Source organism: Cucurbita pepo, chromosome 4 (genome assembly GCF_057944985.1).
Source record: "Cucurbita pepo subsp. pepo isolate OVF chromosome 4, ASM5794498v1, whole genome shotgun sequence".
NCBI classification, from domain to species: domain Eukaryota; kingdom Viridiplantae; phylum Streptophyta; class Magnoliopsida; order Cucurbitales; family Cucurbitaceae; genus Cucurbita; species Cucurbita pepo.
Window position 1 is genome coordinate 4,222,821 of NC_141801.1, and position 20,629 is coordinate 4,243,449.

Consider the following 20,629-nt stretch of genomic DNA (forward strand, 5'->3'; position numbering starts at 1 on the left):
AGCCCAATTTTAAAACCAAGCCCACTAGAGCAAGAGCAAAACGGTGCGTTTTCGGCCCAATAGTGTAGCGTCCCAAAGCCCTAATCTGTCTTCCCGTATAAATAGTTCGCTTCGATTTTTCTTTGCCTACTCTCAGGACTCTCTCTCTCAGAGCTCTAGGGTTTCTCTAGCAGGAGGCGAACCAGGTAAAGTACCAGAACTCGGATAAAATGGCTGCTCCGATCGAGTCGGTTCAGTGTTTCGGCCGTAAAAAGACGGCGGTGGCAGTGACCTACTGCAAGCGCGGTAGGGGTTTGATTAAGATCAATGGCTGCCCAATCGAACTTGTCGAGCCGGAGATCCTGCGTTTCAAGGCTTACGAGCCAATCCTCCTCCTTGGACGACACAGGTTCTCGGGAGTCGACATGCGTATCAGAGTGAAGGGTGGAGGTCACACTTCGCAGATTTATGCCATTCGTCAGAGTATCGCTAAGGCTTTGGTCGCGTTCTATCAGAAATACGTGGACGAGCAGAGCAAGAAGGAAATCAAGGACATTCTTGTCAGGTACGACAGGACTTTGCTCGTCGCTGATCCTCGACGCTGTGAGCCCAAGAAGTTTGGTGGTCGTGGAGCTCGTGCGAGGTTCCAGAAATCTTACCGTTGAATCAAATATGCATTATGGAAAAGGCTTCGTTGTGGTGGTTTTTTTGTTTCGGTTCTTTTTTAAGCCTTTGAATTTACATGAGTTTTTTGTGTTGCAACTCTTTATCTGTTTTGTGATAAAATTAGATGTTTTATCGTAATTGTTTTTTTACTCTTTTTTCTATAATATTATTGGGTATCAGAATGCTCTTAGTTAATTGGAAACATGGATTAGAAAAGCTGTCTGAATGAATGGCATTACTCTTCTTTCGAAGTTCTGTCACTCTGTGTTAGTTCGTGGGCTCAGCTGTTGGTTTTGATTGGAAAACACCTTCTGGTTGTTTCGCTTTATGATGCGTTTTTGTTCCATTTCACCACTTGGGCCATCTTCTTTTTCTTGAAATTGCTTGTGATTTATGTTTATTGATTATTCAACCCTTATTCCTGACATCGTTGAATCATGAGTGATCCCTTTTTATGTGAAATTTGGCTATCATTTCCACCTCTCTGGGCTAGGATTGATTTTGATAATTGTTAAAACTTGGCAGCAACTAAGTTATGCTCAGTTTTTATATTATGAGACATTTAGACATCTCTTTCTGCCATGTTGTAGCTAAATAATTCGTTAGTATTTGTTCTTGTTTGGATAACCTGCTTGCTAGTAATATATTAGTCATTAGGCAACACTGAATAGAATTAGTTTGAAGATGGTTCACACTGCATAAGCACTGAATACATTTTCTATTTAGCTTTGTGCTTGGATGAAGAAGAGTGGTATGCTAAGTTATCCGGTTGGCAGTCCATGACAATAGACTGAAGACCTGTTTTTAGTTTATCAGTAACATTTTTAGGATCAAGGAAAGAAGATTCAATTGAATGAAATCTAGTCTACTTATTTAGATCTATATACATATGATTATGTCTTATTTTATTCCTAGAACTTTTATGGTCTTCTATTTTTGTCTTTGTACTCTGAAATGCTGCTTTTGAACTTGTGTAATTCTGCCTTGCACTTCCACCTATTTTCTCTGGATAACGGGTAATGTTGAATTTGGTTTTTTGGGTTGGGTTGAATCTTTTGAAAATTGAAAATTTTGGATCGATAGTGTATTGAATTTGGGTTAAGAAATAGAGGAGGAAGTTAGTAGACCGATCTCGAGTGACTGAACTCGAATTCATACCCATTTCATTTTGGTTCAACCCTTCTCATCCCGACAGGAATCGCTGCCCTATGATTCCACTCAATTACCTTGTCTGCCCTATGATTCCACTCAATTACTTGTTTAGGGTTCAGGGTTTAGGGTTTATGAATCAACTATCCACTTGTTTTCTTCCACATTTGAATGATTGATTTGTATCGGTCCTAATATGTGTCATCACCATGTGTTCAAGTTCCTCTCTAGATCTTAATTCTCTGGTTCATAATTTTTGTTTTAAAATTTTCTCTTGAATGTCTCTGTTTTTTTCAAGAGTGTTTCTGTGTGGTTTTTTTTTTTTTTTTTTTGGAGGGTTTGATGGAGAACTTCACAATTGAGAGAAATTGATTTATTTACTTAAAAAAAAGAAAAGGAAATCAAAGAATATCCCAATGATTAAAGAGATGGGTAAACGAAGGAGTCTAAAAAATGAGGATGAGAAAATGATATCCATGTTGCCATTAATATAAGCTTTGATTAAGCCTACAAGGTGTGTGCCCACCAGAACCAGCAGTGATTAGAGCTCGCCACGTGTGAGACTAATGAAAGTAACACGGCCTAACTTGTCAAATAAAAGGGCACTAGTGGAAAATTTTGCTATCGTCCTCGTTAGATTAGATAGTTGTTACTATCTACACTAACATGATGGATGCACTTTCCTTTTTGGTGGCTCAACTATAAAAACTTTATAGTTAAACGTGTTTTACATAAAACAATTCTATATTGGTTGACATCCTAAGAATTTTTATGAGACAATCTTCACTCTTTCAGAACGAAGGAATGGATAACGTGAACATGAATTTGAATTATGAGATTTTGATCTGAATCTTGGATTTTTTTAAAAAGTTATAAACGTTACCATTAACATTTTATAAATGTTTCAAAATTACTTTACGTATAAAAAAATTTCCAAACAATATGGGTCAAAAAGTGGAAGTGTTTGAATATCGTTTTTTCAACCTTTATGTAGATAAGCATTCAAGTCACCACCATTTTGCATTATATCACCCTCAAATTAAAATTATTTATTTATTTTTAATTTTGGATAACAAAAATAACTAATATTGATATGATTTATTTTAAAATTAAAAAAAAAAAAAAAAGATTATTTCAGGGAGTATTTATTTTTATTTAAAAAAAAATCATTTTCAATTGAATATAGGCAACACATGTGTCATCCTATTATAGTGTTTTTTTGCATCAACAGTTGATGTTGTCTGTCGAGGTTGAGAGTATTCGACCAAGAAACTTTCTCATCAACGTTGAGGATGAGTGAAGGTGACGGATCTGCATTATGCCTTTGACGAAGATAATTTTGATGAAGAACAGAAGGACAAAGGAAAATATTATTTCTCAAGTGATAGTGAATTTGCTATTAGAAAAAACCCACCTTAGTCTCAGCCTCGAGAGAGCCGACCTAAGGAATTAGAATGTGATGCGTATTTCAAGAGAGCGTCATATTGGTTCAATCAAGAAAAACAAGTAGCAAGCCTTGATTCTCGGTTGGAGTAAGTGAATTCTTCATCTAACACCATTTTGACTGTGAAACTCCCACTAAAGTTCTAATAGAATATCTAGACACATATCGATCATGGATGAAACTCAGTGGAGTACATTATGCAATAAAATGTAGGGTTTTATCTTTTATCTCGATTGGTGCAACAACATATTGATTATGAAAGATTAAAATAAATCTCGAAGAGACTCATTAAGAATATATAACTCGTTTTAGTAGTGAGATTTTACAAGCAGATGACTACAATGATGGTACAACTTTGGTGGTTGTTGCCGATTAACTCAAACATTGAAGATCTATATAACCTCTAGAAAAGAAAGACTCAATATCATATGTGAAATTTATTACCAAGGAATCAAGAACACATGTACCGAAGAATTCAGGTGATTCAAATTGGTCTCGTAATAGATGAAGAGCCAATGATAAATTATACCAATAATCCAAAAAGAAAGAGAAGGATTAATCGAGGTCACCTCATCTTGGTCAGCAAACTAACGGATTTAAGAACAACTCCAACGATGATCCCACGAGAACAGATTTTAAGGAAGTTGCATCGACATCTTCAATGAAAGTAACTAAATCCTCGTCCTTTTTTTTTTTTTTTCTCCTCGTTCTCATTTGCTTTAACGAAAATTACTTAACCAAAAGAAGATGATCTATTTCAAGTGATGAAGCGAATTAATGACAATGCATTTGGGAAGACCGTCCAAATAGATGAAGAGAAGGGCCTGTTGGAAGCGTTAGCCACAACAATTCCAAAATTGAGAAAGAGTTTTGATCAAGCTAAGGTCAGATTTACTTCGATTTCAAAGCAACAACGACCATTGACTGGTGTGAAAATACTATGAACCAGTCAAAAGTCATACAGAAGGTTGGGAAGACATCGTATAGGATCCAATTACTTCCGTAGATGTGAACTAGCCCTATTGTTCATGTCAATAACTTGAAACATTACTATCCTGACCAAGAAGACACTTGACACAACGAGGTGGTACAACTTCATGTCACGAAGAAGAATTCCATCACGAAAAAAGTAGGAGAGACTTTAACTGAGAAGGTGTGAAGAGTCAACGAATCGAGAAGTGATTTTCAAGAGTTCCTAGGAGATTGAAAGAGACTCCACAATGTCGAGATCCGCTGGAAGAACGTCAAGAGATCGAAAGTTAGCCTCGTCGAATATCATCGAGTTTGTGAAGAGTTATTTGACAAAGACATCAACCAATCAAGTGGGGGAGGATGTCACGGTCATACTTATCCAAAACATATTGTCTGTGGCCGTGTGTCGAATGTCCTGGTCATACTTGTCCAAGACGTGTTGTGGTCGTATGTTTTTCAAACCCATTTTACTTGCTTTCATGTATAGTTAGGTTTTTTCTCTCCCAATCATGTCAATACGGGGGTGTACGACCGTTCACCAAAATCATGTCTACACTCACTAGGGCTAAAATATCCCAAAATGTACTATAGGCCGACTAGTTCTCAATTATACCTACTTGGGTTATATGCTATCAATGATGTGATTGTTACTTATTCGCTTTTAGCCTATAACATTGTTTTCTTTCAAAACAATTTCAATACATTTCCTCGCTCATGTAGTATGAAACATTTTTTGTCAAATGTGACTCGAGACTTGATTTTCACACGATTGACTTGTTCGCTAGGTTCAAACAAGTCTTGCACCATCGTTATGCGACTGTGACATCCTGCCTTCTTTTCTTTGCGAGCACGTGTCAACTTACTCTTGGCCAAGAGGCTTGAAAGTCAAGCTCGACCCAATTTGAGTCGATTTGAACGTATGAAGCTCATATAAAGTCGTTCATATTAACTAATTAATTAATCCAACATAAAATTTTTATTTAACCATTTTGTGATAAGTTATCCTAAAAAGGTTAAAAAGGTAAAATTCTTAAAGATAATATCTATTCATGAAGAACATGATTCTCCATCCAATCAACACTTTTCCCTTTTTCTTTATTATTATTTTTCACTCCTAATTTACTTTAATGAAAATTAACAACCGTTAAAAAAATTATTTTAAAAAGATTATTTGTTAAAAAGACATTTTAAATAAAATTCTTAAGAACATATTTTAAAAAATAATTTTACCTTTTATCTATTAATTTTGGTTATTTAAGAGATTAAAATTTATATTTTTAAAAGTTAAAATTATATTATAAAATCCCATAGTTTTAAAATTATATTATTTATTCACATTAATTTTGGATTATAAATATATTTTGTTAAATCTTAATATTTATTTTTTAAAAAAAAATTGAAGAGTAAAAATGTCAAATTTAGAACCAAATGTTCATAATTATCCAAATTCATTTTATTTTTACAAAAATAATAATAATAATAATAATAATAAAAAGAAGAGAGAACCAAAACAGTTTCTTAGTCTAAACGTCATGTCGTATATGGCAATTTGGCAACTTCTGATTGGGCAAAAGCAGCAAATAATGTCGTTTATTTACGATCGTGTCCTCCATGTCGGAAAGCTAAATTTCAACGGTCCAGATTCCTCCACTTTGATGCTCTGCCTTGTCTCTGCTGTCACACTCAGCTTTCACACCTTCAACCATTGGTCCACGTTGCGAAATCTAGATGGATCGGTTTGCTTATTAATTTTATATTTTCACCCATAAAAACTAAAAAATTAATAAAGTCCAAATCTTTATTAAAAAAAAAGAAAAAAACCCAGAAAAGTAAGCTCGCAATTCTTCCATATAACCTCAGATCTCTGCTAGAGACACTTGTCGCCTCCACCTGCATAACACACACAAGGGTCTCTCAGTTCAGGTCAGCCTATTTTCCCGAAAATATCCAACCATTTTTCAACAGGAAAAAGGGAAAAGAAAATCCCATTTTATTCAACTCCCAGTTCTTCGTTTTTGTGTGTTCTTTTGTCACTGATCCAAAATGGCGACTAGGTTTTTCGTCTTTTTGTTCTTTGATCGAAATGGGGTTCTGTTTTTTTTTTGTGGGTTTTTGGAGTTATAATGGGTCTGTGAATTTGGATGATTTTGTGTGCTGTAGGGCTGTTTTTTAAGGATTTGTTCTGAATTTACTTTGAATTTTTGATTGATTTTGTTTTGGGGTTTGATTTGAACTTGTTTGATCTTTTCTGATGCTTAGATTTGTAGAGAAATAGGATAGTTTCTTGATATTCACTGGCTGTTTTGGGTATATTGAGGTTGGAATGGATGATCCAAATGTTATGGATTTAGTATTAATCGCTTTACGAATTGGTATCAAAGTGTTTAACTATAAATGGTGCTTGTTCTTGATATGGTATGAGTTTGTAGTATCAGCTTCTTATTGCTTTACTAAGCCTTCTGCAAAACTTGTTGAAGTTGAATCTTGTTTTCATTCATTCAGTTCTAAGAGAACTAAGACAGGTCGAGCTAAAAAGGTAACAATTCGACCAGGAAGACAGCTGTTCTAGGAAGTTTTCGTGTCGACGCAGATCGAGCTGTGAAATGAATTTCAGGAACTTTGAGGATATGCCACCAGGAGAAGGCACGGTGGCTAAGACACAAGGAAATTTCACATTGGCTAGACAGTCTTCTATATACTCTTTAACTTTTGATGAGATTCAGAACACATGGAGTGGACTCGGAAAGGAGGTCGGTTCGATGAATATGGATGAACTTCTGAAGAACATTTGGACTGCTGAAGAGTCTCAAGCAATGACATCTGGTGGTGGTGGTGTTGCTGCTGCTGCTGGTGGTGGTGGAGGTGGAAGCGCGTTTGGTGGGAACTTGCAGAGGCAAGGATCGTTGACTTTACCCCGAACGATTAGTCAAAAGACGGTCGATGAAGTTTGGAAAGGCTTGAGTAAAGAGAACGTTAGTGTTGAAGATGGCAGTGGAATCGAGGCAATGCCTCGGCGAGAACCGACGTTAGGGGAGGTGACTTTGGAGGAGTTTTTGGTTAGAGCAGGAGTGGTAAGAGAAGAACCATTAAACTGTGGATTTTATAACCAAAATGCTGGTTTGGCTGTTGGGATGCTCATGGAAAATCAGATGTCTGAGAACAAAAACATGGTTTCTGTTCATAATCAAAATGCTGTTCTTTTAGGGACAGGAGTGGTAAGGCCTTCTCAGCAGCAGCAGCAGCAGCAGCAGCCACTTTTCCCCAAACCAGCTACAGTGACCTTTGCTTCTTCAATGAATTCAGTGAACAATCCCCAGCTTACTAATAACATGGTTTTGGCTTCCAAGCCTCCTTTACATGAACCTTTGATACAGGGCAGCGGGGTCGGTGCGATTGGTTTAGGCTCGAGAGGGGTAACGGTTGCTTCAAGATCTCCTACGAGTACAATATCATCTGATGTGATTACAAAAAACAGCATAAGGACATCTTCATATTCGCCGGTTCCAGTTCCGTATTCGTTTGGCCGGGGACGACGAAGCAATGGAGCTCTGGAGAAAGTTGTCGAGAGGAGGCAACGACGAATGATAAAGAACCGAGAGTCGGCTGCGAGATCACGAGCTCGTAAACAGGTACTGATACAATTTTTAACCATAGAACGCTGTTTCCTATTTGGTTTGGTTTTTCAAAGTAACATTAAGGTAGTGAGGCACTCAAAAAGCTTCTAGTCCAAATATGACAGGAGAAACAGGCTGCAGATGTTCTAAAAGCAGTGCTACAAAATTAAGGAAAACACAGTGACCTTCAAGTCTACTGTTTCTCTTGTAGGGACAACTTATTCCTCTGTGATTTACAAAATTTATGAATCCTGTACTTTTGTTTTATAAATGGTTTAAAGCAATTTGTAGATGTCACAAGAATGTTAAAACCATGTTTGTAAGACATATGTACGACATCCAAATGATAGGAAGTGGTAACTTAGTAGCTTGTGAGATCCCATATCGGTTGGAGAGGGAAACAAAACATTCTTCGTAAAGGTGTGAAAACATCTCCTTAGTAGATGCATTTTAAAACCTTGAGAAGAAACCCGGGAGGGAAAACCCAAAGAGAACAATATTTGATAGTGGTGGGCTTGGGCTGTTACAAATGGTATTAGAGCCAAATACTGGACGGTGTGCTAGCAAGAACGCTGAGCCTCAAAGGGAGGTGGACACCAGACTGTGTGCCAGTGAAGACGCTGGACCTTGAAGGGGAGTAGATTGTTAGATCCCACATCGGTTGGAGAGAGGAGCGAAACATTCTTTATAAGGGTGTGAAAACCTGTTTATAAGGGTGTTAAAACCTTGTTTATAAGGGTGTGAAAACCTCTCCCTAGTAGACGCGTTTTAAGGGAAAATCCAGAAGGGAAAACCCAAAGAGGACAACCCAAAGAGGACAATATCTACTAGTGGTAGCAATGGTCTAAAAGCATTCTTTGATCCGGCCAACATGTCTAGCTAATCACATAAAAGTTTTTGAAACTCGAATTACAAATATTGAGCAAGTTTTAGGTTGTTCATGTTTAATACCTTGATATCTCAGGCTTACACCATGGAGCTTGAAGCAGAAATTGCAAAACTCAAAGAAGTGAACCAAGAGTTGCAGAACACACAGGTACAATACATATAAGAACACGACTTTATTTGGTACATTTGGCTTAAGCAATGGTCTTGACCTCCATTTTTTGGCATCTTATTGTCTGCAGAGAGAGATAATGGAAACCCAGAAAGATAAGGTACATGTTTCGCCCTATTCAGTTATGTTTCAACACACAAGCTTTCATTTTAACAACAACCCTTCGTTTGACAGGTTCTGGAGAAGATGAAATGTCAGTGGGGTGACAAAAGACTCTGCTTAAGAAGAACATTGACAGGCCCTTGGTAGAGGTACCAAGATGAACAGCCAAATTTAGTCCTAGTTTCTGTAACAAATACAAAACCAGTGTGAACAAGCTTAGATTGTGTGTTTCTGATATGATTTCAAGCTTATAGGTAGGTTCGTAGCTGTAAATAACAAAGTTCGAGCGTAGATAACATAGATCAAAAAGCAGAGATGAGCTCTATTATGTATAAATGAACTTATAGTATTCTAATGGTTGTATGCTTGGACTTTCTACCTCTTCGATCGTTTCCCTTGAGTATCCAACTATCAGAATCCAACTATCAGGTCACTAACGCAACTAACTCGAAATTTTGGGTTGGTCCAAAAAAAGTTTCAACCCAACCCATACACACTCGCTACAACATAAATAATTGCTGGGTAATTCAAGATGGGTGGAAACCCTGGTAGATTCCTAGAATAATGTGCAGATGCAACTTCAAAGAAAAAAAATGAGAGAAATTTTGTGTTCATGCTTTCATAATGAAACTTTGTCACAATTCACTTAGAGCGAATATGTCCCATCTTCTCAGACAAAGCAGCTGTGTGAATCAGCTCCAAACCGAATTTCCTGCAGTTGTAGATTTACAGATTTACACAAAAGACTCGGTTAACGTAGTCGTATTTTGACGTTTATACCTTCTCCCAGCCAACACGTTATCAACCTGCACGATGCTCGCAGCTCACAATTACAGTGATCACTGACTATTTTTCAAAGGCAGTCTCGAGGCAATAAGACGGTTGAATATGATACTCTCTCGGATAGTTTCCTTGATTCGATAGCAAGAGTGGAGGTGAAGTTAGTGTTAACTGTATGAACACTATCCGTTACTCGAAGATCGGAAGATCGCTTGCCATTATAAGGACTTAGGACAGGTACATCATCCAGCTCTAGGATATTCAAAAACCAAACCTTCTGCTACACTTCTCGCTCTCGCATGGCCAAAAAGCTTGCTTACAATAGCCAATGCAAAATCTATTACATTGTAAAACCCCTTGCTCGTTATCAGTTTACCATCAATAATTACTTTTGCAGCATTTACTTCATGGGTCGACTCGGTTTCCAGAGATGGATGAGCAATTGCTCTTTTGTCCTGTTTGGCAATAGAAATATTTGAGCTTTGCAATCATGTAGGAACAGAAGGATGGTATAGGGCTTCCATATTACCTTCAGTAGACCCTGTTTGAACAGGACTGCAGGTGAAGAGCAGACTGCACCGTATATCCTTTTGGCGGCGTCTTGTTCTTTGAGCATTCTCTTAAGGATCCGGGATTTGCTAAACCGCTCATCTGCTGCAGCTCCCCCCTGAAATTTTATGGCAGGAATTGTGACGTTGAGTCGAAAGGAAAGAATATCTAGAAACATGAAGGACAAACAGCTACAAGATTACGAAAACTTATTAAATCGACAACGAAGCAAGAAACTTCTGTTGCCGATGGACAGATTACGGTAGCAAGGCATTCATAAAGTTGCAACATCAATAAATTATATTAAGAAAACGAGACGAATTTACTAATTATGTGAAGAGAACACAACAATGGTTATGAGAATACAGCAAACAGGCAAACAGTTCCAATGACCAGACAACACTTCGTGAAGCAACAAGCTGTCTGGAATTGAGTAATCAAAGTCAATCAAGTTTTTCAGAAATTTCAATGGCATTACCGGAAGAATAATTAGATCATATATTGATTCTGCAGCTTCTTTAATCAACTTGTCAGCAACTACTTTTGTTCCCGTCGAAGCTAAAATCTGACGTGACTTTTCAACTGAAGCAATCACGACATCCACCTTAGCCCGTCGCAAAATATCAGCAATGGTTACTAATTCAATCCCTTGAGAGCCATTTGCAATTGGGATAAGAACCTGCGCAAGAAAACAAAGAACATTTAAGGTTGCAAAATCTATGCACATAATATTCTCTTATGTGATTCAAGCAAATTGGAGCATTGATTTCGGGAAGAATCATGTCCTCTTATTAAATATTGGAATGGTATATTGTTTTCCTGTCAAAAAGAAACTTGAGGAATGTTTTGCAAGGCATAAAGTTCGAATTTGAATTTGATATCTGACTCGAGAACTTCCTTTTAGAACATAAACGTTTGTCCAAACACATTTTCGGTTTTTCCATTTCCGAAAATAGTCAAAAACGTTTATAACAAAGTCTAATTTATCTAGAAAAAGGCAATGAACAACGATTATAATCAGGACAAATAGCCATGGGATGGTTACAATCTCACTTTTAACGTACGAAATTGTCGATTGATTACTACCATCTAAAGAAAAATTTATCATTCGGAGTAACTTAGTTTCAAGACTTACGAATCAAACACAGTTTAGGGCGACTTACACGAGGAATATGATCAACAGACCAGTCAACTTTGTTGAATTCTTCCTTTCGAGGGCAATCATTCTCAGAATCCATTAGCTGAAATACAATCATAAGAAAGCGAACTCAAGCAATTTAGTTACAGAACGTGCGAGTTTGATAATTTCTGAAAGGAAGGTTTCATGTGAGGGAGAATAATAGCATTGGAAAAAAAAACGTCCAGGTAAATTGAATGCTCAGCGCGACTATGAAGATTACAAGTGAAATAATAAGTAACCTAATGGGATTGTTCGAGTTTCACAACGACAGCCAAAAATAACCAAGAAAATATTATATAGAAGATCAACAATAAACCTCACCAGAGATTCTCCAAGCTCCTTAGCAACTGATTCTCCATAGAGCTGCTCAACTAAAGCTAAAGAAAATCCGAAAGTAGTTCCAGGGCCACGGCTTGTTGTGAGCTCTCCCGACACATGAATATTTGATTTAACAGCCCAAAATTGTGGGAGCTTGTCATTGAATGCAGGGTGACATGTTGTCTTGAATAACAAACTACACCATAATTAGCAAGCCTGCATAAAGTCATAGTTTCTAATGAACTAGATGAAATCAAATTTGACTCCACTGAGCTACCTGTTTTCTTCTTATAAGTCCCCAAGGCAGAAGGGTGACTGCTGGAGCAGCACATATAGCTCCATACAGTCTCTTTTCTTCAGCTTGTCTGCTGGTAATTTTCCGCAGTATTTCACAATCTCTTAATCTTACAGAGCCAGGCATCCCTCCCTAACAATGAACACATAATTATCATAATCTTATGTGACAATAATCTTTGACATGTCATTTACAGCACTGAGATGCTTATGGTGCCAAATGAAAATCAAAACTCAAGTCCAAAAATTGTTACAGACCCAAATGTAGCTGAGTTATGCCAGTTCTATTAAGAAATATATCACTGTCATGCCCCACAAAACCACTGAACAATATGTTTCAGAAAGAAAAACTTTCAAGAGGGTGCAAATCCTGGTTTTACCTATGAGTTCTCATATACTTATTTCATGTTGGTTCATAAACTTTCAATTGTTCTTTGTAATAACTTTTAGGGGTAGAGAGATTCATATTTGGCCTCTTGGTTGATGGTACTTGTCAATTACCATGCACATTTTGGCTTCAATAGTTCTATTTTACAACCTCATCTTTTCAAATAATTAGTTTTAGTTGCTAAACCTGAATAGAAAACTATTTTAGTCTTAGCCAGTGTAATAGTCCAAACCCACCACTAGCAGATATTGTCTTTTTTGAGCTTTCCCTACGGGCTTCCCCTCAAGGTTTTAAAACGTGCCTACTAGGGAGAGGTTTTCACACCCTTAGAAAGAATGTTTCGTTCCCCTCTCCAATCAAAGTGGGATCTCACAATCTACCCCCTTTTGAGGCCAGCGTCCTCGCTGGCACTCGTTCCCCTTTCCAATCAATGTGGGATCCCTCAATCCACCCCCTTCGAGGCCCAACATCCTTACTGGCACACCACCTTGTGTCCACCCCCCTTTGGGACTCAACCTCCTCACTGGCACATCGCCCGGTGTCTGGCTCTGATACCATTTGTAACAACCCAAGCCTACTATTAGCAGATATTGTCCTTTTTGGGTTTTCCCTTCTGGGCTTCCCCTCAAGGTTTTAAACACGTCTACTAGGGAGGTTTCCACACCCTTATAAAAAATGCATCATTCCCCTCTCCATCCGATGTGGGACCTCAGAGCCAGTTTATTCATCGTGTTGAAAAAAACACAAAACCTGTTTCTAATTTGATATTGAGCCTACTAATGTGTTGTACACATAATAACAATAATAAAAACGCTGACAAAAATGGTTTCGTTAGGTTTGAAAGTTCATGAATCGAATCGAAATAGACTAATATGAAAGTTTAATGACTAAAGTAAGATTTAAACCAATGTATTAATACGGCAGCTTTCCAGCCATTTTATGCCTCTAGCATCTGTTGTCTCACTTCTTAATTTTCCTCGAAGGATTCTCAATTACGAAGCAGTCTAGAACTTGGCGGCAATTCTACTTATAAGTGAAAGTACTTACAGGCAAAGCTACAAGGTCGAAAACTTCATTGGAACATGCACTGATTAAGGTATCAGCAACCAATTTCATACCCCCAGAAGCTTCGATTTCAAGCTCTGGTTCCACCGACGCCACAGTCACGGCGGCCCCTGCTAGACGCAAAACATCAACTATAATAACAGCTTCCATTTCCTCAGTTCCAAATCCGACAGGAACCAGAACCTGCCCACATACACATGAGGAGTTCAGTATTATTTTCCCTCTTCTAAACAGTCTTAAGAAAATCGATCATACAAGATTAGTTACTCGTTGATTCATCAAGAAATGGAAAACCCACAATGATTTTATAAGGTTAAGAAGAAATGCCAAAATGGATATCGTAGAAGGACCTTCTTGAGAGGCATAGATGGAGATGAACTCGCAGCCATCGTACCGGAACTCGATAGCGTTGAAGGAGAAGTCGGAGAGTGGGTTCTCGTGGCTGTCGCCGAGAGTTTCGTGGCAATTGTTTTCCGCTGTTCGGATGCCGTTAGAGTAAACGATGGAGATGAAACAGTGATGGTGGCAGGTACCGCCATGGGAGAGAGCTTGAGCAGAGCAGTTGGTATCGAGTAAGTCGCCATTGAAACACCACGCTCTCAATATCTCATCCCCTTCAAATCGTATCCAAAAGCCCAATACCCTAAAAATATTCTTTTTTGACTTTTTTATAGTAATTTTCAAATTCTAAGTTGAGTGATCATTAAAATGAGATCAAATTAAATACGGCAATTTTATTATTTTTATTTATTTGTTAAGAAAAAGAACGAATCGGATAGAACTTACAGGTAGGATGAGAGCGGGATAAAACGATCGGACTGATCTTTGATCGGAGCTAACTCGGAGAGAAGATGTTGAGAACATTTTCGAGAAGAGCAGCTTCTTCTTCATCCTTTTTCACCTCCAATTCATGGGTATCGATTTCCGGCCAGATTCTTCCTCCTCGGAGGAGGGAATTCTGCTTGGGCGTCCTTCCCGATGGCGTTGATCGGAGCTCCGACGCCTTCGCTCGAAACTCTGAGGCCATGGGTGGATTCATTACCGAGCTTCGTTCCCATATCAACAAGGTCTACCACTACTCCTTTGGAAATGGGTTGTTTGTGCTTTCTATTGGGATTTCGGTTGATCTTTGGGTGATTATGTGCCTTGCAGGTTCTAGCTGGGGGCGGGCCGGAAGCTGTGAAGAGAAATGAAAGTCGAAATAAACTACTTCCCAGAGAACGGATTGATCGCCTTCTTGATCCTGGCTCTTCCTTTCTTGAGCTTTCTCAGGTTTTTTGCTGCCAATCCAGTTAATTTCTCCGTTGTTTGTCACCAATTACCTTAGTATTTTCTTTCTTTGATGAACTTCTACGAACTATTCTTAAAAGCATGCCTTCATTCAATTTAAAATATGGGGTAGCTTGCAGGCCATGAACTGTATGATGAGCCCTTGCCATCTGCTGGGATAATCACTGGGATAGGGCCTGTTCATGGACGACTTTGTATGTTTGTAGCCAATGACCCCACCGTTAAGGGGGGGACTTACTATCCCATCACAGTCAAGAAACATCTAAGGGCTCAGGAGATTGCTGCTAGATGCAATTTACCCTGCATTTATCTGGTTGATAGTGGAGGTGCTTTCCTTCCAAAGCAAGCCGAGGTGTTTCCTGATAGGGATAATTTTGGCAGAATATTCTATAACCAAGCTGTTATGTCTGCCGAAGGTCTTCCTCAAATAGCTCTTGTATTGGGTTCTTGCACGGCCGGGGGTGCTTATATTCCTGCCATGGCTGATGAGAGCGTGATGGTCAAAGGAAACGGAACTATATTTCTTGCAGGACCGCCATTGGTGAAGGTCAGTTTCTCTCATGGAGTGTTTCTATTAGCTTGCATTTATCTCTGTGAATGCTTGTTAAATTTAAAGGACATTGAACTATTGTGGTGGCTTTGTCTCTAATTCTATTTCTTCTGGATAAGATGTTAAAATAGGCTGCTACAGGTGAGGAAGTCTCTGCAGAGGACTTAGGGGGTGCTAGTGTACATTGCAAAACATCTGGAGTTTCTGACTATTTTGCGCAAGGTAATTTAGAACATTTGTGCTTTGAGCATCAAGTTCATAACTTTTAAAGTTATTATAGTTTCGTTTCTCGTTCCTCGTCAAGTTATACATTTCTTAATATGTATGTGCTGTTTACTAGAGTCGTAACAATATTGTATATCATATTGTATTACCTAAATGGACCCTTTCATGTGAAGTGGAATCATTTTTGTGCTTCCCACGCAAATTCATGTAAAAATTGGGTTAGATTAGAAAAAAAAGTGCACAAAAATCTCTCCTTGTTCATGTAATTTACAACTTTATGCAGATGAAATGCATGCTCTGGCTCTTGGGAGAAACATAGTTAAGAATCTACACATGGCTGGGAAAGAAGGTTTGATAAATGAAGTGCAAAACGTAAACGAAGACTTCAAGGAGCCATTATATGATGTCAGGGAACTTCGGTCCATTGCCCCTACTGATCATAAACAGTCTTTTGATATTCGCTCTGTCATAGCTCGAATTGTTGATGGAAGTGAATTTGATGAGTTCAAAAAACTATATGGAACAGTGAGTGCATTCATAAAACTTAAATTGCTTACTTTTTACTTGTTCTTTCTTGATCTTTCTAAAGCTCATAATCTAAATTGTATGGATTGCAGACTCTTGTTACAGGCTTTGCCAGAATTTTTGGTCAGCCTGTAGGAATTATTGGAAATAATGGTATATTATTTAACGAATCTGCTTTAAAGGGGGCTCATTTCATCGAGCTATGCACACAGCGGAAAATTCCTTTGGTCTTTCTTCAGAATATCACTGGATTTATGGTATGTGACATCCGTTTACTTACCATGTTAGAATTCTCAGATGACTTGTTCTTAAGTTATGACGTTTTGATCTTCAATCTGTAAAGTTTTACTCATACTTCAGACTCTAAGACCTTAGGGTCATGTTTTACATCTGGCCCAAGAATGGTTTGTTTGTTTTCTACAGATAGATGCATAATATTTGGAAAGTGGATTGGATAGGTGCCGAACACAAAATATACGATCATATTTAAAACAGCAAAAAAAAATGCACTCCCAAACTCTTCAAGAGGGCTAATATTCTATTGTTACAGTCTAGGATCATTCCTACTTAACACAAATATATTATCACATTAAACCTCCTTCCTATATATTCTGTTGGGCCTATAACCTCTAACAGTTTTTGCACAAAAGACAATTCAATCCTTACAATTAGCACCGCCTTAATGCCTTATTCTATTTCTGTGAGATCCCACATCGGTTGGGGAGGAGAACGAAGCATTCTCTATAAGGGTGTAGAAACCTCTCCCTAGCAGACGCGTTTTAACACTCTTGAGGGGAAATCCCGAAAGGGAAAACCCAAAGAGGACAATATCTGCTAGCGATGGACTTGGGCTGTTACAAATTCTCAGATTCTCCTTCTAGCATATGTAACATGGATAGAAGGCTTAAAGTATCAGACATTTTCAGACGCTTTTGTATGTATGTGCAGCATAGTGCCTCTTGGTGGTGCACAAATCACACAAGTTTCTTTTATTATTATAGCTTTCCCAAGATTATTAACAACTAGAAGGTCTTCCTTTAGTTGAGCTTTGGGGAAGGGTTATCTCTACCCCTTGTCCTTAGGTTGTTCTTTTGGCTTTATGTGAACATATCTCTATGTTTATTATCCAAGAAAAAGGTAGCTTAGGCGCCATTTTCATTTATTTAAAATTTGTACTGTTTTTTTTCTCTGTTTGCTCATCTTTGAAGTTTTGAGAATTGTTCATTTTGCCCATGTGTGTAAATAAATTAAACTATATGTTTGTCTTTTCTAGATAGAATGGTAAATTGTTCTTGTTATCGTTTTGTGTGGATTTACTTCTAGTTTCAATTGTATTTCTTATTAAAGAGAAGTTGTCGAGATTGGTGGAAGCTGGTAGGTGATGTTATTAGTTTGGCAGGTTGGCTCAAGATCTGAAGCAAATGGTATTGCAAAATCAGGGGCCAAAATGGTCATGGCAGTTTCTTGTGCAAAGGTCAGTCTCCAACCTTTTCTTATTATCAAAAATTATTTGAATGGTGCGACTGATATCTACACATCCATTATGCTAGAACCCCTGAAAATAGGCTACATATTTATGTGATGACCGGTGACTGGTACCTAGGAAGTGGTCTGAGATGAGGTTACTGTGTTCTTGCGATCTTGTTGGTATTTGATATACCCGAAATGAATCAATAAGCTGAGAGTCAAATAAATCACTCATCTTGATGTCTCTCTGAGTTTCGACTACTAAGTAGCACATATGTTATTGAATAATGGAATAGATTTTTGTCAATCTGAAAAAGCCCATTATTATTAGTAAGCTAGCGCATCAAAGTCGACGTTTCTCGCTTGTTAGTCCGACCTCCTCACTCGCGGCTGAGGAAAGACAAGTGTAAATTTGATGGTTATTCTTTTCATTATTCAATTGTTTGTGCTCTTGTAACTTTGTTTGATTGAATATATGGCCCCTTCAACTATCTAATTCTAGATATGCTATTTCTACTAGTAGGGGAGGCTTTTTATTGGTAATCTTCCTAATCACTAGATAGAGGTTGAAACAGATGCCTTTGTTGTCTTGCATATTACTGCACTACTACTAGATGTTCCCTGGCTGGAGATACTTGGTCTTGTCCAACTCTGTTATATTGGATATCTTATGGTCATGATTAAATACTGTTTTGTGTTTTAAGTATAAACAATTTAGAACATTCGACCGTTGATGCTTGGACGTTAAAACTAGTGGTATCAAAATAATTCTATGTCAGCTAAAAAGCCACCGTATAACATTTCAGATAAATGTCTTTAGCTACTCATTTGGTTGAATTTTCCCTGTGATTTGGTACTAAAAAAGAAAGAACAAACTAGCTATTGAAATGGTTTCTCCCTGATATATCTTCTCACTAATTGAATTTGACGAAATTAGGTCCCTAAAGTTACTATCATCGTCGGTGGAAGCTTTGGTGCTGGAAATTATGCAATGTGTGGTCGTGCATACAGTCCCAACTTTTTGTTCTTATGGCCAAATGCGCGAATCTCTGTGATGGGTGGTGCTCAGGTAGATTTTGTGCTGATATTTCCAATCTCTGCTCTATATTTCTCCTTTACTATGCTGGGAACCATCGTATATAAGAAGTTTCAATTTCTTTCTGGCATTTTTTTTTCTCTAAATCTCAGCTTTCTGATTATGATATTCTTATAGATGTAAAGGGATAGATAAGGTTGTCAATGTGTGGTGCATTCCAGGGGGGTTTATCTCGTAAAATACTGTATGTCTCGTTATTATGTTTATAACATAAGATATGGCATTATGTATGCTAAGTAATCCCATATTAGTAGACAAAATTTCTCTTACTTGTGTATGAAAGTGAAAGATCTCACCTCGATTAGAGAAGGGAACGAGCGCCAACAAAAATGCTGGGCTCCGAAGGGGAGTGGATTGTGAAATCGCATATCGGTTAGAGAGGGAAGCGAGTGCTAGCGAGGATGTTGGGTCCCAAAAGGGGGTGGATTGTGAGATCCCACGTCGGTTGGAGAGGGAAACGAAGTATTCTTTATAAGGGTGTGGAAATTTCTCCCTAGCAGATGCGTTTTAAAATCTTGAAGGGAAGCCCGAAAGGAAAAGCCCAAAGAGGACAATATCTACTAGAGGTGGGCTTAGGTTGTTAAAAATGGTATTGAGCCAGACATCGGGTGGTGTGCTGGCGAGGACGCTGAGCCCCGAAGGAGGGTGGATTGTAAGATCCCACATCGATTGAAGAGAGGAATGAGTCCCAGCGAGGACGCTAGGCTCCGAAGGGGGGTGGATTGTGAGATCCCAAATCGATTAGAGAGAAGAATGAATGCTAGCGAGGATGTTGGGTCCCAAAAGGGGGTGGATTGTGAGATCCCACATCGGTTGCAGAGGGGAACGAAGCATTCTTTATAAAGGGTGTGGAAACCTCTCCCTAGTAGACGCATTTTAAAAACCTTAAGGGGAAGCTTGAAAGAGAAAGCCGAAAGAGAACAATATCTGCTAGCAGTGCGCTTGAACTATTACAAATGGTATCAGAGCCAGACACCAGGCGGTGTGCTAGCGAGGATGCTGAACCCCAAATAAGGGTGGATTGTGAGATCCCACATCGATTGGAGGAGGAATGAGTGCCAGCGAGGACGCTCGGCCCCAAAGGGTGTGGAGAGAGGAACAAAGCATTATTTATAAGGGTATGGAAACCTCTTCCTAGCATATGCGTTTTAAAAACCTTGAGGGGGAAGCCCTCAAGGAAAAGTCTAAAGAGGACAATATTTCAAGGAAAAGTCTAAAGAGGACAATATTTGCTAGCGGTGGGCATGGGCTGTTACCGAAAGTTTTATGTTGCACTACTAACTTTTACTTGTTCACTTGTTCCTTAATCATGTGTCTGTCTTATTATTTGTCTTGTTTGGAAGAGGTGTATTTTGTTAACAACCTTAGCATACTCATATTAAGACTTTCACTAATTTCTTGAGAAAATGTTACATTTGCAATATAAAGGCTGCTGGGGTTCTGAGTCAGATAGAAAAGAGCAATAAGAAGAAGCAAGGAATTCAGGTAATGCTTAGTTCAATCTGATGAACATGAGTACTCTTTCCTAAGATCACCAAGTTCTAGTTTCTATAACCTTTGTTTGGGCAGTGGGAGAAAGAAGAGGAGGAAAGATTCAAGGCAAAGGTAGTCGACGCATACGAGCGAGAAGGAAGTTCTTATTATTCCACAGCTCGGCTGTGGGACGATGGAATCATCGACCCAGCCGACACAAGAAAGGTTATCGGGCTGTGCATCTCGGCTTCCCAGAACCGTGCCCCCGAAGATACAAAGTTTGGTGTATTTAGAATGTAAAATTGCAGTATGCAACAGATATGTCTCTGTTATAGTAGTTGTTGTTAGCAACACGGATGATTGCTGCTCATCTGTTTCAATGTGCTGTGAAACATTCAAAATAATCAAAGAATAAAAGCTCTTCTGCTATGGAAATTGGATGCTCC

At 38.4% G+C, this 20,629-nt stretch overlaps 4 protein-coding genes across 6 annotated transcripts; 3 read left to right on the forward strand and 1 right to left on the reverse strand.

Moving 5' to 3' along the window:
- Positions 1-120: 120 nt before the first annotated feature.
- On the forward strand, positions 121-783 carry LOC111792123 (small ribosomal subunit protein uS9). The gene has a single exon (XM_023673458.2). It carries the CDS (start codon positions 210-212, stop codon positions 642-644), a length of 435 nt encoding a protein of 144 aa, XP_023529226.2. The 5' UTR covers positions 121-209; the 3' UTR covers positions 645-783.
- Positions 784-5,975: 5,192 nt separating this feature from the next.
- Positions 5,976-9,361, forward strand: LOC111792249 (ABSCISIC ACID-INSENSITIVE 5-like protein 6). 2 transcript variants are annotated; one of them, XM_023673605.2, is made up of 5 exons: positions 5,976-6,133; positions 6,713-7,839; positions 8,789-8,860; positions 8,952-8,981; positions 9,056-9,361. In XM_023673605.2, the coding sequence occupies exons 2-5, from the start codon at positions 6,814-6,816 to the stop codon at positions 9,128-9,130; spliced, it is 1,203 nt and encodes a 400-aa protein (XP_023529373.2). In that variant the 5' UTR covers positions 5,976-6,133; positions 6,713-6,813; the 3' UTR covers positions 9,131-9,361. The 2 variants fall into 2 exon arrangements, with proteins under 2 accessions (XP_023529373.2, XP_086979125.1); XM_087122999.1 differs by lacking the exon at positions 5,976-6,133 and having other exon boundaries at positions 6,149-7,839.
- Positions 9,362-9,577: 216 nt separating this feature from the next.
- On the reverse strand, positions 9,578-14,207 carry DJ1C (Class I glutamine amidotransferase-like superfamily protein). 2 transcript variants are annotated; one of them, XR_015420571.1, is made up of 9 exons: positions 13,908-14,207; positions 13,540-13,740; positions 12,088-12,237; positions 11,814-11,993; positions 11,476-11,553; positions 10,791-10,991; positions 10,293-10,430; positions 9,764-10,218; positions 9,578-9,695 (listed from the first exon to the last, which is right to left on the reverse strand). XR_015420571.1 is itself a non-coding variant. In XM_023673604.2 (8 exons), the coding sequence occupies exons 1-8, from the start codon at positions 14,139-14,141 to the stop codon at positions 10,006-10,008; spliced, it is 1,395 nt and encodes a 464-aa protein (XP_023529372.2). In that variant the 5' UTR covers positions 14,142-14,207; the 3' UTR covers positions 9,578-10,005. The 2 variants fall into 2 exon arrangements, 1 of the variants encoding a protein (XP_023529372.2); XM_023673604.2 differs by having other exon boundaries at positions 9,578-10,218.
- Positions 14,208-14,316: 109 nt separating this feature from the next.
- On the forward strand, positions 14,317-20,628 carry MCCB (3-methylcrotonyl-CoA carboxylase). Its single transcript, XM_023673603.2, has 10 exons — positions 14,317-14,624; positions 14,710-14,829; positions 14,960-15,394; positions 15,529-15,619; positions 15,906-16,147; positions 16,240-16,404; positions 17,547-17,621; positions 18,552-18,683; positions 20,139-20,195; positions 20,280-20,628. Exons 1-10 carry the CDS (start codon positions 14,409-14,411, stop codon positions 20,481-20,483), a joined length of 1,737 nt encoding a protein of 578 aa, XP_023529371.2. The 5' UTR covers positions 14,317-14,408; the 3' UTR covers positions 20,484-20,628.
- The last annotated feature ends 1 nt before the right edge of the window (position 20,629 follows it).